Consider the following 19,031-nt stretch of genomic DNA (forward strand, 5'->3'; position numbering starts at 1 on the left):
TTAAACCCTCTGAAGTTTGAATCACTAGTGGTCTCGAGTCTGATTCAACATTAGGCCTGTTCAATCTGATAGATCAATGTTATGACTAACTAGGAACTTGCTGCAAAAACCTAGTTACATACTTACGTCCAAATTACACTTTAATGTCTTCCACAATTGCACATTATAATTGCACCTGTAATCCAATTTTCCTCTCTTATGGAAAATGAAGATCACTTAAAATAAAAAAATTAAAAAAATAAAAAAAAATCAGCTTCTTGCATTGAAAATTTGAAAAACAAATCACAAGGAACCACCTTACAGCTTAGCATCTCTATAGTATTTTGCAATTCGATACAATATCTACTTCAAACTCTTCTCTCTGATTATCTTTAGCGTAGCCCTTCATGAATGCTCATCGTTTCCATTAACAAACTGTATGTAGTGTTTCGTTGTGTTTGCAATGTCACATAAGACTCTAGATTAAATTTTGTCTACATCATTGTCATTTTATGACTCTTTGTAATTAAGGTAAATTTTTGACCATATAATGAATGATGCCATGTCCAAGTAAAGACTATTTGAAATGCTAAGAACTAATAAACACAAAACTTACAAGAAAGGGTATTATTATTGATTAGGACGTGCCCTGGGCGTTGCCCCTACCCATTTTTAGAGAGTGTACTTATTTGTGTGCTTGTTTTGTATTTTTATTATTGAATCGGGGGAAGGTTAATTCGTTGATGGCAAGTCATACATCTATACTAGAAATGAGAAACAACCAAATACATATCAAAATGGATCAAATTAAATTTTAGTTTGACAAAACTTTGATCACTACCAGAGAGCACACTCAAACTCTTGATAAACTATTGATTGAAAATTTCTGAATAAGCAAACCAAAATACATGTAGACTATTGACTGAAAATTTCTGAACAAGCAAACCAAAATTTGAAACTGAAACAGTCATTAACAAAATTACTGAGGTTTACATATAAGAAAGCTGTTTTTATATGACACTTTGAGCTGAGATTGTCAAACTTAAAATGGCTATACAAATAACTGAAATGATAGATCCGTCCTTGAGTATCAATCGAGAACAAGGCTGACATTATCAGCAGGCGAATTCAGACCTCGACTAGTTGTGTAATTACTTGTAGTTGTAGAAGAATATGCAGGTCTTGAATACTCTGAAGCTTCACTGGTAACATAACTAGAGTCATCATCAAATGCCCAATCAGTCAAGTATGTTGGCTTTGATGGAATAGTTCCCACTTCAACATCCCCAGATAGCATCGCCAACACACGAGCCATTGTAGGGCGTTGCCCTGGTGATGTTTGGGTGCATAAGAATGCTATTTCGATCACTCTTTTCACCTCGTCCTTGTTGTATACTTTCAATCTCTTGTCAACAAGCTGTATGTCTAATCCGCTCTCATATAGATGCCATGCCTACATTAGCAAGGTATATACAAGAAATCAGTTGTCAATGGCATGTTACTGTCATTTAATTTATTACATTTTACATACAATAGATGGTCAAAAGGGAAATTCCCTGTTTCTCATATTGAGAAACGAAATTTGTTTCTCATGAGGGCATTTTTGTGAATAAATCAACAACTTTTTCATTACGGCGGGCTCCACAATTGAATAAAGTTGTTGGTTTATTTACAAAAATGTCATGTGAGAAACCGGGGCATCCTCTGGTCAAAACACACAAAAGAAGTATCATCAATCATACCCAATCAAGAAGGTACATCTCTTCCTTGGGTAAGGTGGGCACATGATTGGATCTCCCGCTGACTATTTCTAGAGCAACAACACCAAAAGCAAACACATCGACCTTTTCTGTAAGATGGCCACGCATGGCATACTCCGGTGCAAGGTATCCACTGTAAGAGATTGTACGCGCTCTTGTATTAGAGCATGTAAATAGAAGTGCATTATTAACAATCAAAGTAAGTTAGCTTGGTACGAGGATCTTACACTGTGCCAGCAACACCAGTGCTCATGTGAGTCTTTTTCTCATCATAAAGTTTGGCTAGACCAAAGTCTGAAATTTTGGGATTCAGATCTGAATCGAGCAGGATGTTACTGGATTTAACATCCCTGTGCACAATTCGAAGGCGTGATTCTAGATGAAGGTAAGACAAACCTCTTGCCACCCCCAGGCACACCTCAAAGCGCTTAGCCCAATTAAGTTCCAATTTATTCTCTCCTGTCATTTGAATAAAAGATGAATGCAGATAATTAAAACGAGTCCTGCATCATGAGTTCGTTGCATATTCTACATACAGAAGCTTATTAAGAAAGAGTTATACCGAACAAGACTTTATCAAGACTCTTGTTCTCTAGGTACTCATAAACAAGCAAACGCTTTTGCCCATCAATGCAACATCCATTTAACTTTACAAGGTTTCGGTGCTGTACTGCAGATATCGTAGCTATTTCTGTTATAAATTGGTCTTTCCCTTGATGAGATGTTACAGCCAGCTGTTTGACTGCAACTACATTTCCATTCAGGACTCCCTGTAATTACAGACATAGCACAAGTTTATTAACAGCTACATTAGTTTACCTTATAACAGAAGATGAAGCGCCCCATGTTCATTATTAACAGTTTACCTTATAGACAGATCCAAAGCCTCCTTCACCAAGCTTGTTTGAAGGGTCGAAATCTCCAGTTGCTGACTTCAGTTCAGCATAACTATATGCTTTCGCATCAATGCCTGCCAACTCTGCAAATATAACAGAAAAAATTAAAATGGCACCAAAGAGAAGTGACTGCAGATGTTTTGGCCAATGCAAGTTATATAAAATCATAAAATTCAGTAAGGCATGACATTATTTTGGACTCTCAGGGCCTGTTCTGATTTACTGAACTGAGCTGAACTGAATATTTTATGAGAGAAGGAAATTAGTAACTGAACTGATTGGAGCTGAACTGAACTGATTGGAGCTGAACTGAACTGAAATGAAATTAAGCTGAAGAGCACATGCCCTTAGCTTAGAAAGTTTAGAGTAATAACTTACTACTTCAAGGTTCATATGATAGTAGCATTATTATAAAGAGATAGATTAGTAAAATAGAAATTATACTCGACATACCATCTTGTGCTGCACGCAATCTCTCTCTTCTTTTAAAAAACCAACACGCACCCAAAGAAAGAAGCACAAGGAAAATAACAGGAACAACTATTCCGACAATTATAGCAGCTGTATGACTTGTTGATGAGCTTATAGGTCTTGGTTGAAACACTGAAAATCAGAATGTAGTTGATTACTTCATGAAAATTGAAATAAACAGATAGAAATACTATCCTACTAAATAAACATTAAATTACATGGAGTTACGCTGACAGCTGATATCATAGGTCCATAAGCTCCCTGGACAGGTATGCAGCATGTTCCTTTTCCAGCCCAGAAAAGATGTATTTCAAGAAAATTTGCAGTCACCCGAGCAGTATAGTTTCTCTGAACAGGTCTATATGAACGACCCCCTGCCGCCTTGCGTATGTCAAAATCTCTTTCCACCCGATTTCCCTGGTTTACAATAACAATAAGTTAGGCTACAAGAAACAATGTAATCAGAACAATCTCTTAAACAACACAAGTTATAACTGTTACCTGAATAAGAATATCAAACACACGCCTTCCAAGACTTTTCCATGTACCACTGTCTTCAATTTGATTCTCTGCAAACTGTAGGAGCACGCTGTAATTACCATTCTGAAGCCCAAGTCCATAGTACCGTAGGGATCCAGCTGACAGTCTAGCTGTTTGAAATAATTCAGAGTCTTGGCTAATAAATTGGCGCGGACTGTCAAATGTATAAGTGACATTGTTGTTTGATGCTGGCAATCCAACATTGCTGACAGCCCACTTATCACTGCTTGGCACAAAATAAGTAGCAGGACCAAGCGTCTGCGATCCACTTTCATATACAACTTGATTTGATGCTCTAATTTGTGGACCACCACAGTTAACTGCAAAGTCAGAAACTGCACAAAAGAGCAGCTGAATTAGAAATGTTTCTTCTTACAGATAAGTAGAAATATATCAAGAGCAGCTGCTACCTGGATATCTCATTGATGCCTAAGACAGTAATAATAAGTGAAAACAGATAAATTTGTGACCGCCAACTGAATTAGAAATGTTTCGTCTTACAGTCTAGTGTCTATATGTTTGATAAGCTTTAGTCACTACATAAAGTTTTTGAAATTTCCCAACAACAGGTAAACCAAAGGCCAAAAAGGAAGTAAAAATATATACTTACAACGTCCAGCACCAGCATTGCAAGGGAATCCGTTCTGCAAACAGTTCAACCCTGATGGCAAAGATCTGCAATCAAAATATTAGATGCTAAGCATAAACAAGCTATTACATTACAACTAAGACAACGACGAATTATATTGCAAGCTACAAATTAGTACAACTTCATGGTTGATTTTTGTAGTAGATGCAGGGTGTTAAATATTTGCTGCATCGTGATGTAATCCCCGTATTTTTAAATATTTTATAAATGAAAATTTATTTTATTTATAATATTTATTTTTTATTTTTCATAATTTAATTTCAAAAGTTTCAAATTATTAATCTGCGTCGAAAATTATTTGAACAAATTATTTTATGCACCTTTATTCTACAATTTATAATTTATGTCCAATCACACAATCCTAACCCATTTGTTTACTTAATCGACCCATTATTTTTATGAGGCCCAATCTTTCTTTTAACCGTACAATAATTCTCTCCCATAAATACCCCATGAATCTCCAAAAATTTCCCACACAAAAAGGTTAGTCTTATTTTCATCCTCCTTTGTTTTTTGGGTTTTGATTTTAGTATAAAGATTATATTTTTAGTATCAAATTATATTTTAATGGTATAAAGATTATAAATTTCAGATTATATTTATGTTATAAATTTCATATTTTATGAATTATAAACCTAGGGTTTCAATTTATTGAAAATCATTATTTTAGGGTTTTTATGAACAATTGATTTAAGGCTTTTATAGTAATGATGTTTTGAAATTTTGGTGATTATAACTACTGATTAGTTTAACTTAATTCCAGATTATTTTGAACACGTAGATTCCTGTTTTAATTTTTAGATTTTCGTTCGTTAATATTAATCCCCTTTAAATTCCGATCAGATTCTGAACTCATCCAATTTTGATGAAAAAGTAGTGTTTTCCATGGGGAAACAACGTTTTAAGAAAAACTCATTACCTTTGGTAGTGAGTACCACCCTCTCGTGGCCAAATTCAGCCTCTAAATATGATTTTCGGGCAGTTTTTTTATTTTAACGAAGTTTTTTTATAATTAAAATATTATCATTGAGTTTGATTGATAAAATTAATTATGTTTAAAGTTAATTAAGCATAAATATATGTTTTTATTGAAGTTTTAAGTGCTAGAAGTAGTTTCTAAGTACTACTTTTGATGTTTTATAAAGAGGGTTTAATCACCCATTAAAAAGGGAGATTATTAGGGGTTTTTAAATAATTTAAAGATTTTTATTAAACTTTAAACTTGCTGTAATTTCATATATAAGAGTGTATTTTAAGGTTTTTATGAAGAAAATTTAAAGAACTATATATAAGCCTTTAATTTTAACTAAAGGGAAGGTTTTAAAGTGTTGTTTGATTTGGATTTTGAATGTTTTAAAGTAAGTTAGTATTGCTGTAAATTTGATTGATTGGGTATTGATTGAGATGTTATTGTTTGGTTTAGGAGAGGAGTTTATTGAAGGTGATTTCTAGATAGTAAAGTGGCATACCAATTCGTTTATTATTCAAGGTACGTACAAGTTACGAAACCTTTCTTTTAGGTGCATGTTTAAGGACGACGGATCGAGAACTTAGTATCATGTATAGGATTGACTGGGTTAAATTGTTTGGTTATACATTGTGAATTTCAAATGATGTGCACTATTTTATAATGCAAGTATTATTTGTGCTCTAATTATGCAAGGTGCGTTTAGAGGCAAAGGTATGTGATTGGTGTAAAGATTAATTTATTACTCATCCATGATTATGCAAACAGGATGAGTAAAGGAAGGATTTAAGTCTTATAAGACGAGGTTAAGGTTTTGGGGTGCCTTATGCACTCAAGGTGTTTATATACCGACGTAGTAAAGGATTAAATAATAAGTATTGTTTGTCACTAATAAATCAAGAATTGAAATTGGAAACTTGTCTTGTTTGATTGAATTGTGTTTAGAATGTTTGTATTGTTATGTATATGAGTCATCACCAAGTCTAAACCTGTAAATCACGTAAAGTGCAAGATGGATGAGCAATAAAACTCTGGATTGGTGCACTTCTGGAGTAATGACAATAGGGGTTGGGGTACACAGGGTATTAGCCGTGTACTTTTCTCGAGGCCGTCTGATCTACGAGTCTCTTATTTCAAATATATTTTTTTAAAACTAGGAGTTAGGTGAGATCTCATACTAACTACGGTCACGGAGTCGCGCCCGTGGTCATTGGATGTTTATTGATGTTTCCGAAAGGAGGCATGGGGTTTTTCTTTTATTGATGTTCCAAATGGGACATGGTTGGACAACCTTGTCTATTGCTAAATCCAATGAAATAAATAAATAAGTTAGTTGATATTAACTAGTGAAGTCTTAATAAATTTGATGGTTGAGTCATGTGCCGAGTCTATAAACTAATGATGCGTAATGGTTGATTATTAGTAGCATGTTAGGGATTTCTTTTATGTTTTGCAGCTAGTATGTACTCAGCTTTGCTGATTGCGTGCTTTAGTGTGTCTCTTTCTTTGGTCATGACCTTCGTCTTTCAATGACCATGTGACGATCCAATTTTTACACTTGTAATATTGGGGAGCAGATTAACCACAGGTTCTTACATATGCAGCATTCGCATCATGGTTGTGGGATTTTGAGTGGAGAGTTGGTTATTATTCGCAGTTTATTTCTTTTCATAAGTTTGAATTTATTTAAACTCTGGTTTTATTTATTTACTACTTTTGTGAGGTTTTGAATAAGGGCCTTAATGGTTCCAAGTTGTATGATTTAATTTGGTTTTGGTTATTGGTTTTGAAACTTATTTATAACTGAGTTAGTTTTTCCGCTGCTATTTTCTGATAAAGTCTTAACGTTTGAACACGTGGCGGTAGCACGCCAGTAATTCTCTTGGATTTTCTTCAGGGTATTTACAGGTTTTAAGAGAGAATTATTGGGGTGTTACACGTGACTGCATAGTATACGCCTTTTTAAACTCCACAAGACCATGAATTAAGCCACAACACAACTTGAAGCCATGTCTAGGTGTGAGCCACATCTAATGCATTGAAACAAAGTTGGCTTATTTTTAATTTCAATTTTCAAGTAACTTTTATAACAGTAACTGTTCACCATGATTCTGAAACAACAGAAATACTACAGGAACACCAGACATTGTTGGCCAATTCCCAAATAATCATTGTAAGGATGCTGGAATGCTGCTACAATTCTTTCTCATAAGATAATGAAATACGTGAGAATTTAACATGCTTCTAGAGCAGCATGCACTCTTCGAGGCTAAAGTTATCGACACTGGGTAATAAAAATCAAATGTAAAGCCTTCTGATCCTAGAATCTGGAAGGATAAGGATCGTTTGTACTAGTACTCTAAAAAACTTGTACTTCCAAAAAATCATTATTAATAAAGGTAAACATATTTTGGATTCAAAGAAAATCATCAGTCAAGCAATTATCTAGAAAATTTTCTGAGTTTAGCAAAAATTCTAACCTGCTGTTTGAGCCTTGTACCGAGAAATTATTTGCAACTAAGTTACTGCATTCACAAACAAACAACTTTGATAAGAAAAAGGTGAAGCACGAAACAGAACAAAGTATACAGCATATGAAACATGATACTAATGGCAATTTTGCAATTCATAGAAGATTAGACAAAACATACAGTTGTAGTTTCGGTTGGCTGACCCAAGAAGGGAAGCTCCCAGATAGATGATTGTAGGACAAATCTCTGTATTAAAAAAAGACAAGATATTGTTACTATATACAAAGAAAATTTGTCAAAGTATTATCTAATAAAAAAGACAATAGAAAAGTGGGAAAAAATTGTAATAGATATTCGAAATCCTACAGTTGTAGGAAACATTTTGCACAATTCAGAGTTGTCAGAAGTAATTACAAGATTGTAATAGATAATGATTTCAGCATGGTAACATAGCTTACATAGTAGTCAAAGATGAGCTTTTCTGAGAAGGAAGAGCCCCGGTAAGCCTATTATTTCCAAGAAACCTGAGCACAAAGAAAGAAACCTCATTAAATTTCTGAATTATGTGTTTTGCAGAGATAAGAGAACGAAACGACAGCCCAAACTATTAACAGTAGATATTGCCAGAAGAGTAACAAGGCACAATACTCACAAGTAAGCAAGAGTGCTGAGACTGAAGATAGAGTCTGGAATTTGTCCTGTTAAGCTGTTGAAGCTTAGGTCCCTGATGTCATTCGCTTTCGTCAATGCCAAAGGAAATAAAATAGAAGCCAACAGACAATAAATATGAACAATAGTCACTAAAGAAAGTAAGTCTTTATGTCCATGTAGATAAAATCGACATCAACATTTTCAATGATTCTAGCTACTGCAATAGAGTGAAGCAAAGTGCTACCAACCTACCACTTCTGAACACTTCAATGGATACTAAGGACATTACTTTAATAGGTCGGTCCAAATTCATGTTATTCCTTTAATCAATCAATCCAAGCCTTAGTCCCATGATTGTGCATGAACCAAAAGCGATCATTCCGTGTGGTCATAAGGACAACTATTTTCGTTGTCCCCAGCCTACTATAAAAGTACAAAGACCATTAGGAAGTCTTATCTATGTAGGAGCTCCATTTGGTACTTGTTTAAGACTCAAGGCGTGCTTGGATTCGCATTTCGGAAAATGAAGGTGAATTAAGGTGGTACAAAGGGATGATGGAGTGATGATGTGATTAGAAGGGAAAATGAGAATTTTTCTTAGTTTGACTTATGGCTTGTTCTCTTCGGCATTTTTCAGTTCAGTTCAGCTCTAATCAATTCAGTTCAGCTCCTAATTTCCTTCTCTCATAAACAATTCATTTCAGCTCTATTCAGTTCAGTTTAGTCCAGTTCAATTCAGCTCCAATTAGTTCAGTTCAGTTCAGCTCAGCTCAGCTCAGTAAATCAATACAGCCTTAATGTATTACCCTAGATCCGCATGCATCCAAAGAATCTTATTCTCTTGTTTATTTATAAATTCCAAACTTAATTTCTCGTTTATTTTGTGCTTTTTCTCTTGTTTTAGGTTTATAATAATTCTTCCTCTTCTAGGAGGAATATTTCTCCCTCGAAAGACAGGGTTTTTCTTCCTCTTTAGAAGGATTTGGCTCCTTCGAAAGACCGGGTTTTTCTTCTCTCTTTTGAGGGAGGAATCGCTTTTTTATTTCATGGATTGCTATAGTGTTGTTTCATGGGTAAAATTTTGTGCGGGATTGAAAAAGAGATTAATATTTCAACAACAATTGAGCGAATCAGACGGAAATTTTCTGTACGGCTACAACAGATCGATAGACCCCCTCGCCAAAGAAGGCTGTAAATCACAGCGATATGAAAGAGGGTATTTAGAACGTACGATTTGCAACAACGATCGTAGCTTTGCTTATGGAATGTTTTTATTTGATTTAATTATTATGTATTTGTTAGATCTAAATCTCTTTGTAGATGTCGTATGACTTATTTATGAATCAATTTTATTTCAAAAAAGATAACTTTCCACTGCAAATTTCATACTGTAATAATATCTTTGGCTCTACACATCCAGTTACATAAAGTAATCCAACAACATTGATTTAGAATTAGTTGAATAACAACTTACAATTGTGTCAAACTTTCCAGTGCTCCTATACCACGAGGTATGGGGCCTGTGATGTTGTTATTTTTCAGAACTCTGCAAGAAAACAAAAAAAGTTTTCAAAATATCAAAATAAAAAAAAATAAAAAAGGCATAGTAAAATGAGAGCTAAGAAAAGCTCATATGTACGCTAGAATCATGTGATCTTACAAGATGTTTAAGGATGTAAGACTCGTTACAAAATCCAGAGAAGAGCTCCCATTTAACAAGCCACTTATTCTCCTGCATGACAGATACAGCTGAAAAACTTAATTGCCTGAATGTCTTCTTGAGAATGCAGATGCGCCTTTATATTAACAAGTCACAAACAAAAACATAGAGAGACTAGAAAGAAAGACAGAATAAAAACAACTAAGGGAGCAACTCACAACTGCTGCAATGAGGTTAGTTTGGAAAATGATGATGGTATTGGTCCCCGGAATGAGTTTCCTTCAAGCCTCCTACATGAAACATTTATAGTGTCATACAACACCAGATATTAATACAAAGTAAAAAAATATTTATTATTGAATTGACAAGAAGAACAGGTAAAATGTAAAATCGGAATTTTCTGAGTGAATTACTCACAGTTCTGTTAGTTGGCTCCAGTTCCCTATGAAGTCAGGTATAGGACCCGTTAAGTCCATGTCTGATGCCCACCTGAATGATCAAAAGTTGCCACTTAGTAAAAGCGATAAAAACACTGCATATAACTCCGTAAGGAACTCTTTTAAGTAAGTATTTGGAAATGAGTTCAGGATGGGAGGGTCAAGTCACTGTGAGCTCTTACACAGTCTGCAGGTCTATTAAATTTGCAAATGTTGATGGGATTACACCAGTTGCACCAGAACTGTCAATGTACCTGTTAAGGAAAAAAAAGGTTATAGCTTAGGACTTACAATTGTTGCAATTTTTTGTGCCACAAACAATCTCAATATGCATCACTCAATAAACAAGACTTAGGACTTACAATTGTTGCAATTTTTTCAGGTTTCCAATCTCTGATGGCAAGGAACCAGAAAAATTGTTTGCACCAATACCCCTGCAAAAGTAAGCATACTACGTAACACATCTATTGCACTTCAAAGAATCGACACAGGAATCCACACACGTTTATGAATAGAAATTAGCGGTCATAGTCCCTATTAATTCAAATATGATGCTAATTATAGGGAGACATTTTCATTTAAAGACTCCTTTTAAAACTACTGGTAAGGAATGTAAAGTGAGCATGTTGGATACAGAAAACTTACAGTGATCGCAGATCAGTAAGTTTACCAAGTTCTTTCGGAATTGGTCCAGAGAATGCATTAGTACCGAAATCTCTAGAATCAATATAAATTGGATTAGAAAAGATAGAGAAAGAAAAACTAAACAAATAAAGGGTAGACTTTCACAAAACTTGAAAATTTTCTGATGTACATACAGCCATTGCATCCGAGTTAAGTTTCCAATGCCTGAAGAAATAGGGCCTGTCAAGTAATTTAGTCCCAGCCTCCTACATGACAGGAAGACATATGCATTATTTATGATGGGTTTTCTTAGGCAAAGAGACGACGCTTTCTTTAAAAGTTTAAACAGAGCTGATAGTGCCAAATTATATAGAGAAGCCATACAAGTTAGTGAGGTAGACTAAATTCCAGAGCTCGTCTGGTAGCACGCCTTTTGCATCTTGTGCATATACCTTGCTGTCATAATTTGACCCAATATATCAGTTGATCCTTTGTATATGGAGCATATATATATGAGTTGAACCGTACGAGGAGCAGCAACAACTTACAAAGCAGTAATGTGGCAGGTAGTGTTACGATTATAAGTACAATCACATTTGATGAAGGGGTTGTAGTTAGTGTCATCAATAGTAATAGACCCATCAAGGGCTGCACCCGAACAAGGATCTCCTGTTGTATTCCACTGGTCAGTGTTTGCAGGAGTTTGCCACTGCTCTAGAATTGTATTCAAAGCTTGGACTGCACATTCAAAATAATATGGATTCATATTCTAGTGTAAGTTCATATATAGCAAAACAGTTAGTTGGACTTGGATCAAGAACCAAAAAAAAAGAAAATTAAAGATTGCTTTGTTTCAAGTATGAGACCGTTAGTAAAGGTACCCAAAGCGGACAATATTATATTGTTTGAGCTCTGTAAAGGTACCTCTGTTATATATTAATTATAACTTTGGGGTATTATTTGTGAGACATAAATTTTTTAAAGTTACAACTAATATGTAACGGAGGTATTATTTATTTTTAGATATCTAACGCACCATGGATATGTGTCGGCCTTCTGTACACCCTATATATCCACACATTTATAAGTCTTAATAATAAAGATATTGAGTAAGATTATCACATTGACTTGACTTGACTATTTACAATTATAAGATAGTATGAGTCCTCGAACAAAGCCAAAAGGAAGAAGACTTTGGAGTACATTAATTTCCAAGTCTTAATCCATTTTTGTTGCTACGCTATATGACAGCTACAGTTGTTAATTTGTCGGTCTGCTGGCATCCCAATAATGGATGAGTTAGGCTAAACATACAACTGTTCACATTTTTTACATATTATTATATTGTTAAGGTTAAAAGTGTCTCTACTTAATATTGTCAAGGTTAAAGCATAATTTTAAATCTAGTTCTATATACAACTGTTCTATCTTCTATGTTTAGACTTTTTAATAATGGATGGATATGATTATTAATTTCCTCGAGCAGCCACTCATTACTTATCTAGTACAGATCTCAATGTCTTGCTCATGTGTCCTCATATGATACTACTTTATATATTTTCCTATAAATATGAAATGACTTTGGCCTATCCTGATTTACTAAACTAAACTGAATAGAACTGTTTATAAGAGAGGAAAATTATAAGCTGGATTGAAATTAAGTTGAAAAATACAGGTACTCGACGTAAAAGCCACTACTCACTAATCACTACTAGTACTCCCTAGTCCCTACAAGTAATTTTGGCACTGCTGGACTAGTCGCTTTCTAATTCACTATTGGCCTCGTACTATCTTAATTGAATTATTATTTGTGGGGTGCCAATTGGAGTGCCAATATCGTTTCTCATGACAACTTGTGTAGGTGTGTCACACATAAGAATAAAGTATTAAAGTATGTAGCCCGTATCGAAAGCTGATAAAAAATTCAATACTAATCATACAAGGAAAAAGATGAACATGAGCTCCTACTTGATTTATTGTATGATGAATATGTAAGTATGTAACATGCATGAATAACGTATAAATCATAATTGTATACATGATGGGCATAAACAACTATAGTTAGTTACTAATTTAAGTCCCGTGCATGGCACGGTTTTTACTTAGCATATTTATAAATTATAATGTTAATTTAACAATAATTAATAATTAATTAAAAATAAAAATCAATATTTTTAATTGAAACAAATACTTGATTTTCTTTTCCATAAAATACCTATTATAAAATATTATATGTCAAAATATTTTTATTGAATGCATATAGAATATACTTGATATATAGTTGTCAAATTGAAAGTTAAATATTATAGGATACTATAATGTAATGTTCATAAATATTTGTTAAAAAAAGGAAAGTAAAAGTGGCGGGAGTTTTTTTAATCAAAACCTGACAAGTGTTATATCAGATTCGCCTTTAGTATAATGTAATTGATTGAGGGTCTGTTTACATTTACTGAATTGAGCACTGATTGGAACTGAACTACTTGGAGCTAAACTAAGCTGAAATGAATATTTTATGAGAGAAGAAAATTAAGAGCTGAACTGAACTGATTAGAGCTGAACTGAACTAAGCTAAACTGAACTAAACAGAATTGAAATTAAGTCAAAGCGAACAGGCCCTAGTTAGTCATTGAGATGGTGGGAGAATATATTTATGACTGAGGCATTGACCAAAATATGAAATGAAATGATGTTTAATTAGTGACAAATCTGACTATCACATCAACTAACATCATCGTTACATTACTTCCACAAATCACATCTTAATTAAACTTTCAACATTGTGATATTAAATTATTATTGACAATCACATCAACTAACATTATCGTTACATTATTTCCACAAATCCCATCTTAATTAGACTTTATAACATTGTGATATTACGTAATAAAAATAAAAAAGAATGAAGTTCTAAACATTGTAAGAACACAGAAGGACCATACTTAGAAGTTAGAACGTTGTCTCCGTCCTATTAATAGTATCATTTAACAAATACAAGTATGTATATACTAGTATATGTGTATAATAAAATTGCATTATTATTTGATCTACATAACGAACCCAAAATGCATTTTAGCCCTTTTTGTGGTGTCCATGTGACTACTAAAGATAGGAAATAAATCAATCATCACAAACTCATCATAATGACAAAAGATACCCAAAATAATGTTATTTAATAATCCAATATTTATATAGGCTCGTACAAGATGAAACTCAAAACAATTGATTCATAATTCCTCTTAAATTCGACTTTTGACACTATTTATACCAACTATATACATGTACTGATATACGTATTAACATAGACAATTTATTGCCCAAAAGAAACTTCAAGTAATTTGCAATTTTCAAGTACAAAAAATGTTGCAATAAAAAAGAACAGAAGAAATAGTTAAAGTTGTGATCCATAAGCATATGAAAAACAGATTAATTTTATAACTAAATCAATTACATATTACTACCACCCTATCAAAGTAATAACTACAATTCATTTTAGACCCTCAAATCTCTCATAAAAAAATCAAGTCAACCGTCGGAATCCGAGGAGAGGTGGGTGTTTACAAAAAACATTTTAAAACAGGTGTGCTTTGACGAAAAAAAAAAACGGCTTTTCAACAAAATCAGTATTTATTATAAGATGGTTTTTAACAAATTTTCCTCAAATGCGTCAAATATGAATTGTAATTATAACTTAGTTAGGGTGGAGTAAATAATAGTGAGTAAACAAGAAGAGAAAGAACCTTCAATAGGAGCGGTGGTAGCTCGGCGAATAGTATTCTGCGATTGAGCAGATGAGCACGAGGCAATCATAAACACCAGAACCATGTAACAGCACCACCATGGTAGCCGAGGAAGGTTGCTGAGGCTGAGCCTATTCAAAGCAGCAGCCACCATTTTTGAACAAGATATCGTCACTTGAGAGAAAAGAGAGTATAAGGAAATGATGGCTATGACATTATTTTTGAGGGGGAAACAAAAATGGACCGATGAATGTAGTTGGTGTTGTGGTGGGTTTTATATGTACTAAGTAATATGTGTTTCTTATAAAAGTAGTCTAATTATGTACAAAAGTCGTCTTGGAACATCTAGATCCTATTGCCTTTTTCTTATATGCAAGTATACTCTATTTTAATTGTATGCTATTTCGTTCGCCGTGTTTTGGTTATGTTTCTGTTAATGAAAAGTGAGTATGTCCTTATGTATATTTGTCAATATTTATTGGATTTAAGTACATTACTTATCTACTTAGTGAAGGTTTTAGACGTGGTACTAAAATTTAAAATTATTATTGCTTCTAAGAGCACTTACATTAGTGAGCAAAAAATGAGTTGCTCATTTTGTCTCTAGCCACTTTCTCTCTCTTTCTACCTTAATTTGCTCATGAGCATTTTACGGTGAGCATATTTTATCCCACTAGTGAAAAAAAAAAATGTTCATCATTCTCTCTCCTACTTTTTCACATAGCCCACCAACGTTTCTCTCTTTTACACATCACCATATTATTATTAATTATGTTTTGATTAATAAAGTTTTAGCGCTACTAATTACAATTATACTATTATTTAAATTAATACAATTATAAAGTTAGTTTGATGAGTAGGGCCCACGCTATTACTGTTCATTGTTAAATTTGTTCATTTTATGAGCATATTCTAATTTGCTCATTGATGTAGTACCTTTTTAGTTTTTGCTCATTAATTTTGCTCAAGGAAAAAAATGGTCACTGATGTGAGTGTTCTAAGATCACACTTTACGAGGGTAATAATTAAGTGGGTAATTAATAAAGGTCAAACTAATAAGAAAAAACGTAAGTTAAAACGGTAATTTTTTTTTTATTTTTTTTGCTGTTAATGAAAAGTGGGTATGTCCTTATGTATTCCTGTAATCATGTCGATATTTATTATTGGATGTAAAATTACTTGGTTAAGGTTTTTTAGAGGTGATACTAAACCTTAAGATCGTCATTGCTCCTAAGGTCACACTTGAGATGAGAGAAATAATAAGTGGGTAATTAATAAAAGTCAAACTAATAAGAAAAAATATAACTTAAAACGGTGAAAAAGAAATATTGACATTTTTTTGTGATAATAAAAGATATATATTGAATAATTATTATCCAAAATAAAGGTGACTATTACCCTATGGTGGTGGTGGGTAACTATTACCCCTCATATGACTAACTCTTGTTATTTATACCCATCATGTATACCTTGCATGCCAACACCCGTTTATTCTCTCCAACATCACTTTATACCCTTATTAACACCTCTAATTACCTTAGTTTTCTTATGTTTGACTTTTATTACCCCTTCATACGTTACCCCTTCATACGTTACCCCATCACAAGCTAGCGTGGCCTAATTGTTCATTTGCTCCAAAAAAGAAAAAAAAAAAAAGAAAAAAGAAAAAAGAAAAAAAGGTATGGTGTACATGTTAAGTTGCTAATTTACCTTGATGCACTTTTCTTCTTTTTTTTTAATTTTTTTTTATTACAATGCACTTAGGGTTGTTTACATTAACTAAAAGCAACTAAAATGAAATGAATTGTTTATAAGAAAAGAAAATAAGGAACAACTGAGCTAAATAAGCTGAGGGAAACAAGCCTTTACCTTCCTTTATTGCATCTTATGTTTACTTTCCTTTATTGCATCTTATGTTTACTTTCCTTTATTCAAGTCATTAGATTAGTTCACCAATGCACAGTTTTAACAAAAGTATTTGTGAAATTTTTGTACAAAAAATAGTGTTTAAATATCTATATAATTAAAATTATAAATAATAAAAAGAAAGAATTTATAATTTTCCACTTCATCCCTCCCCACTCCCACTTAGAATTTTTTTAAAAAATATCAAAATAATAAAACCAACTCGCCCTATATTTCACTTTTTAATAATAATAATAATAATAATAATAATAATAATAATAATATTCTATTAACTATTACTAAAACAAAAAGTTGCTGACGTCATCACTGTCAATATGTCATTCTTATGATAAAAAAATTTCCGCCGAAATGCAAGATGATGTCATCTTCTTCTTTTTTTTTTTTTTTTTGAGCTATTATGTTTTATAATTCAATTGAACAAGTAAAAGAGCAATTTGTATCTTGGTTTAGAGACGTGTTCCTCCGCCCTATAGTCCGCCCAGTGGCGCACCCGGCAGGGCGAGCCATCGCCCAGTAGGGCGCGAGAGCAAAGGAAAATTAAGCGTTGTCACCACCCGATAGAACCATCGCCGCTAGGGCGAGAGCCACCGCCCAGTCGGGCGCGTCTCCACTCGGTAGGGCGCGAGAGCATCCAAGTTTTTCTGCGTTTCTTGATTTTTCTCGCCCGAAAGGGCGCGGGAGGCAATATTGACGGTATATTCTTCAGTTATGCTTGGTTTATTGCTCTTGATATAAATATGAGAGTTCATATTGATGAAAAAAAAAACTTTAAGAAATCAGTTTTATTTTCTTTTTCTCTTGAAACCTTTTGCAAGTTATTGTTCATCATCATAAACACAAAAGATTATTTACATTGTATTGTAATCATCCTACTTGTGATTGCAATTGTTCTTTGTTGTATCTTCTGAGTAAATTTCCGTGATACCCAGTTGTAGTATAGAGTTGGAATTATACTTTTGGGAAAGTGATCCCGTTCACGCCTCAAAGATTTTTCTGTTAATTTCATTTACAATTTTTTTTTCTGACTCTTGTAAACACAAATAAAATCCCCAACAATCCAAAAGTATAAATTCAACAAAGATGGAAAATGTGAAGGAATTGATGACCATTTTTCATAACTTGGACAAATTTGAGGGAGTTGATTTTTGAAGATGACAGAAGAAGATGCATTTCTTCTTGACTTCAATTGGAGTGGCTTATGTTCTCGCAACTCTGAAGCCTACGGAGAAGGAGGATGAATCATTATTGGATGAAACTAGGAAACGCAACAAAGGGGAGAATGACAAGTACATTTGTTGTGGCCACATTCTCATTGTTATGTCTAATGAACTCTTTGATGTTTAAGTCTCTTTGAGATGAATTAAAGGCTAAATATATAGTTAAAGATGCTTCTAGCAAGAAATTTCTTGTTAGTAAATTTAACAATTACAAGTTTGTTGATAGTAGGCCAATTATGGAGTAGTTTTATGAGATTCAAAGAATATTAGGAAGTCTTAGGCAACATGACATAATTCTTGATGAGACCTTTGTGGTGTCATCTATAATAGACAAATTGTCTTCTTTTTGGAAAGACTTTAAAAGTGGTTTAAAGCATATAAAGGATGATGTAAATCTTGAGGGTTTAGCTTCTCACATTCGGATTAAGGAAGAAATCCGGGTGCAAGAGGGAAATAAGGATGCACATCCTACTTCCACTACAGTAAATCACTACAGTAAATGTAGTGGAGGATGCCAAGCCAGGCCAAATGAGAGGAAGAGGGGTAATGACTCGAACAAAAATAAGGGCAAGAAGCCAAAATTTAGCGGTGATGGTGCAAAGTCATGTGCTTGTTGGGTTTGTGGAAAATCCGGACATTTCAAGAAGAATTGCACAGTCTGGAAGAAGAAATTGAGCAAAAAAGGGCTCAAGGTGGGAATGGCAATGCTAGCCAATCCCAAGACAAACAAGGTAAATCATGTGCACAAATTTCATTAAATTCATTTATGGATTATGTGTGTATGATTTCTGAAATCAATTGTGTACAGGCTGATTGTTCGTGGTATATCGATTCGGGTGCATCGAGGCATATGTGTAAGGATAAATCGTTGTTCAAGACCTTCTTAGAGGTTGATGGTGGAGAAATTCTCTATATGGGCAATGACTCTACGGCTAAGGTGCTTGGCAAAGGATAAGTGGAGCTAGTCTTTAGTTCGGGAAAATATCTTATTTTAAGAGATGTTCTGTTTGCTCCCAAACTTAGGAGGAATCTTGTATCCGGTG

At 33.7% G+C, this 19,031-nt stretch overlaps 1 protein-coding gene across 1 annotated transcript; it reads right to left on the bottom strand.

Moving 5' to 3' along the window:
* Positions 1-741: 741 nt before the first annotated feature.
* On the bottom strand, positions 742-15,176 carry LOC145639176 (putative LRR receptor-like serine/threonine-protein kinase At1g56140). Its single transcript, XM_081690346.1, has 24 exons — positions 14,846-15,176; positions 11,654-11,843; positions 11,490-11,561; positions 11,300-11,371; positions 11,127-11,198; positions 10,844-10,915; positions 10,664-10,735; positions 10,462-10,533; positions 10,263-10,334; positions 10,045-10,116; positions 9,859-9,930; positions 8,386-8,457; positions 8,192-8,257; positions 7,914-7,979; positions 7,743-7,787; positions 4,257-4,321; positions 3,608-3,981; positions 3,325-3,523; positions 3,089-3,238; positions 2,606-2,718; positions 2,302-2,509; positions 1,967-2,198; positions 1,722-1,872; positions 742-1,432 (listed from the first exon to the last, which is right to left on the bottom strand). The coding sequence occupies exons 1-24, from the start codon at positions 14,997-14,999 to the stop codon at positions 1,070-1,072; spliced, it is 3,096 nt and encodes a 1,031-aa protein (XP_081546472.1). The 5' UTR covers positions 15,000-15,176; the 3' UTR covers positions 742-1,069.
* Positions 15,177-19,031: the final 3,855 nt, after the last annotated feature.

The sequence above is a fragment of the Chenopodium album genome, chromosome 7 (genome assembly GCF_948465745.1).
Source record: "Chenopodium album chromosome 7, dcCheAlbu1.1, whole genome shotgun sequence".
NCBI lineage: Eukaryota > Viridiplantae > Streptophyta > Magnoliopsida > Caryophyllales > Amaranthaceae > Chenopodium > Chenopodium album.

Coding starts and splice junctions, on each gene's coding strand:
- LOC145639176 (XM_081690346.1), bottom strand. CDS start 14,999: ATGGTGGCTGCTGCTTTGAATAGGCTCAGCCTCAGCAACCTTCCTCGG. Junction 11,562..11,653: donor ACCTGCCACATTACTGCTTT/GTAAGTTGTTGC, acceptor AAATTATGACAG/CAAGGTATATGCACAAGATG. Junction 2,199..2,301: donor TCTTGATAAAGTCTTGTTCG/GTATAACTCTTT, acceptor TTCAAATGACAG/GAGAGAATAAATTGGAACTT.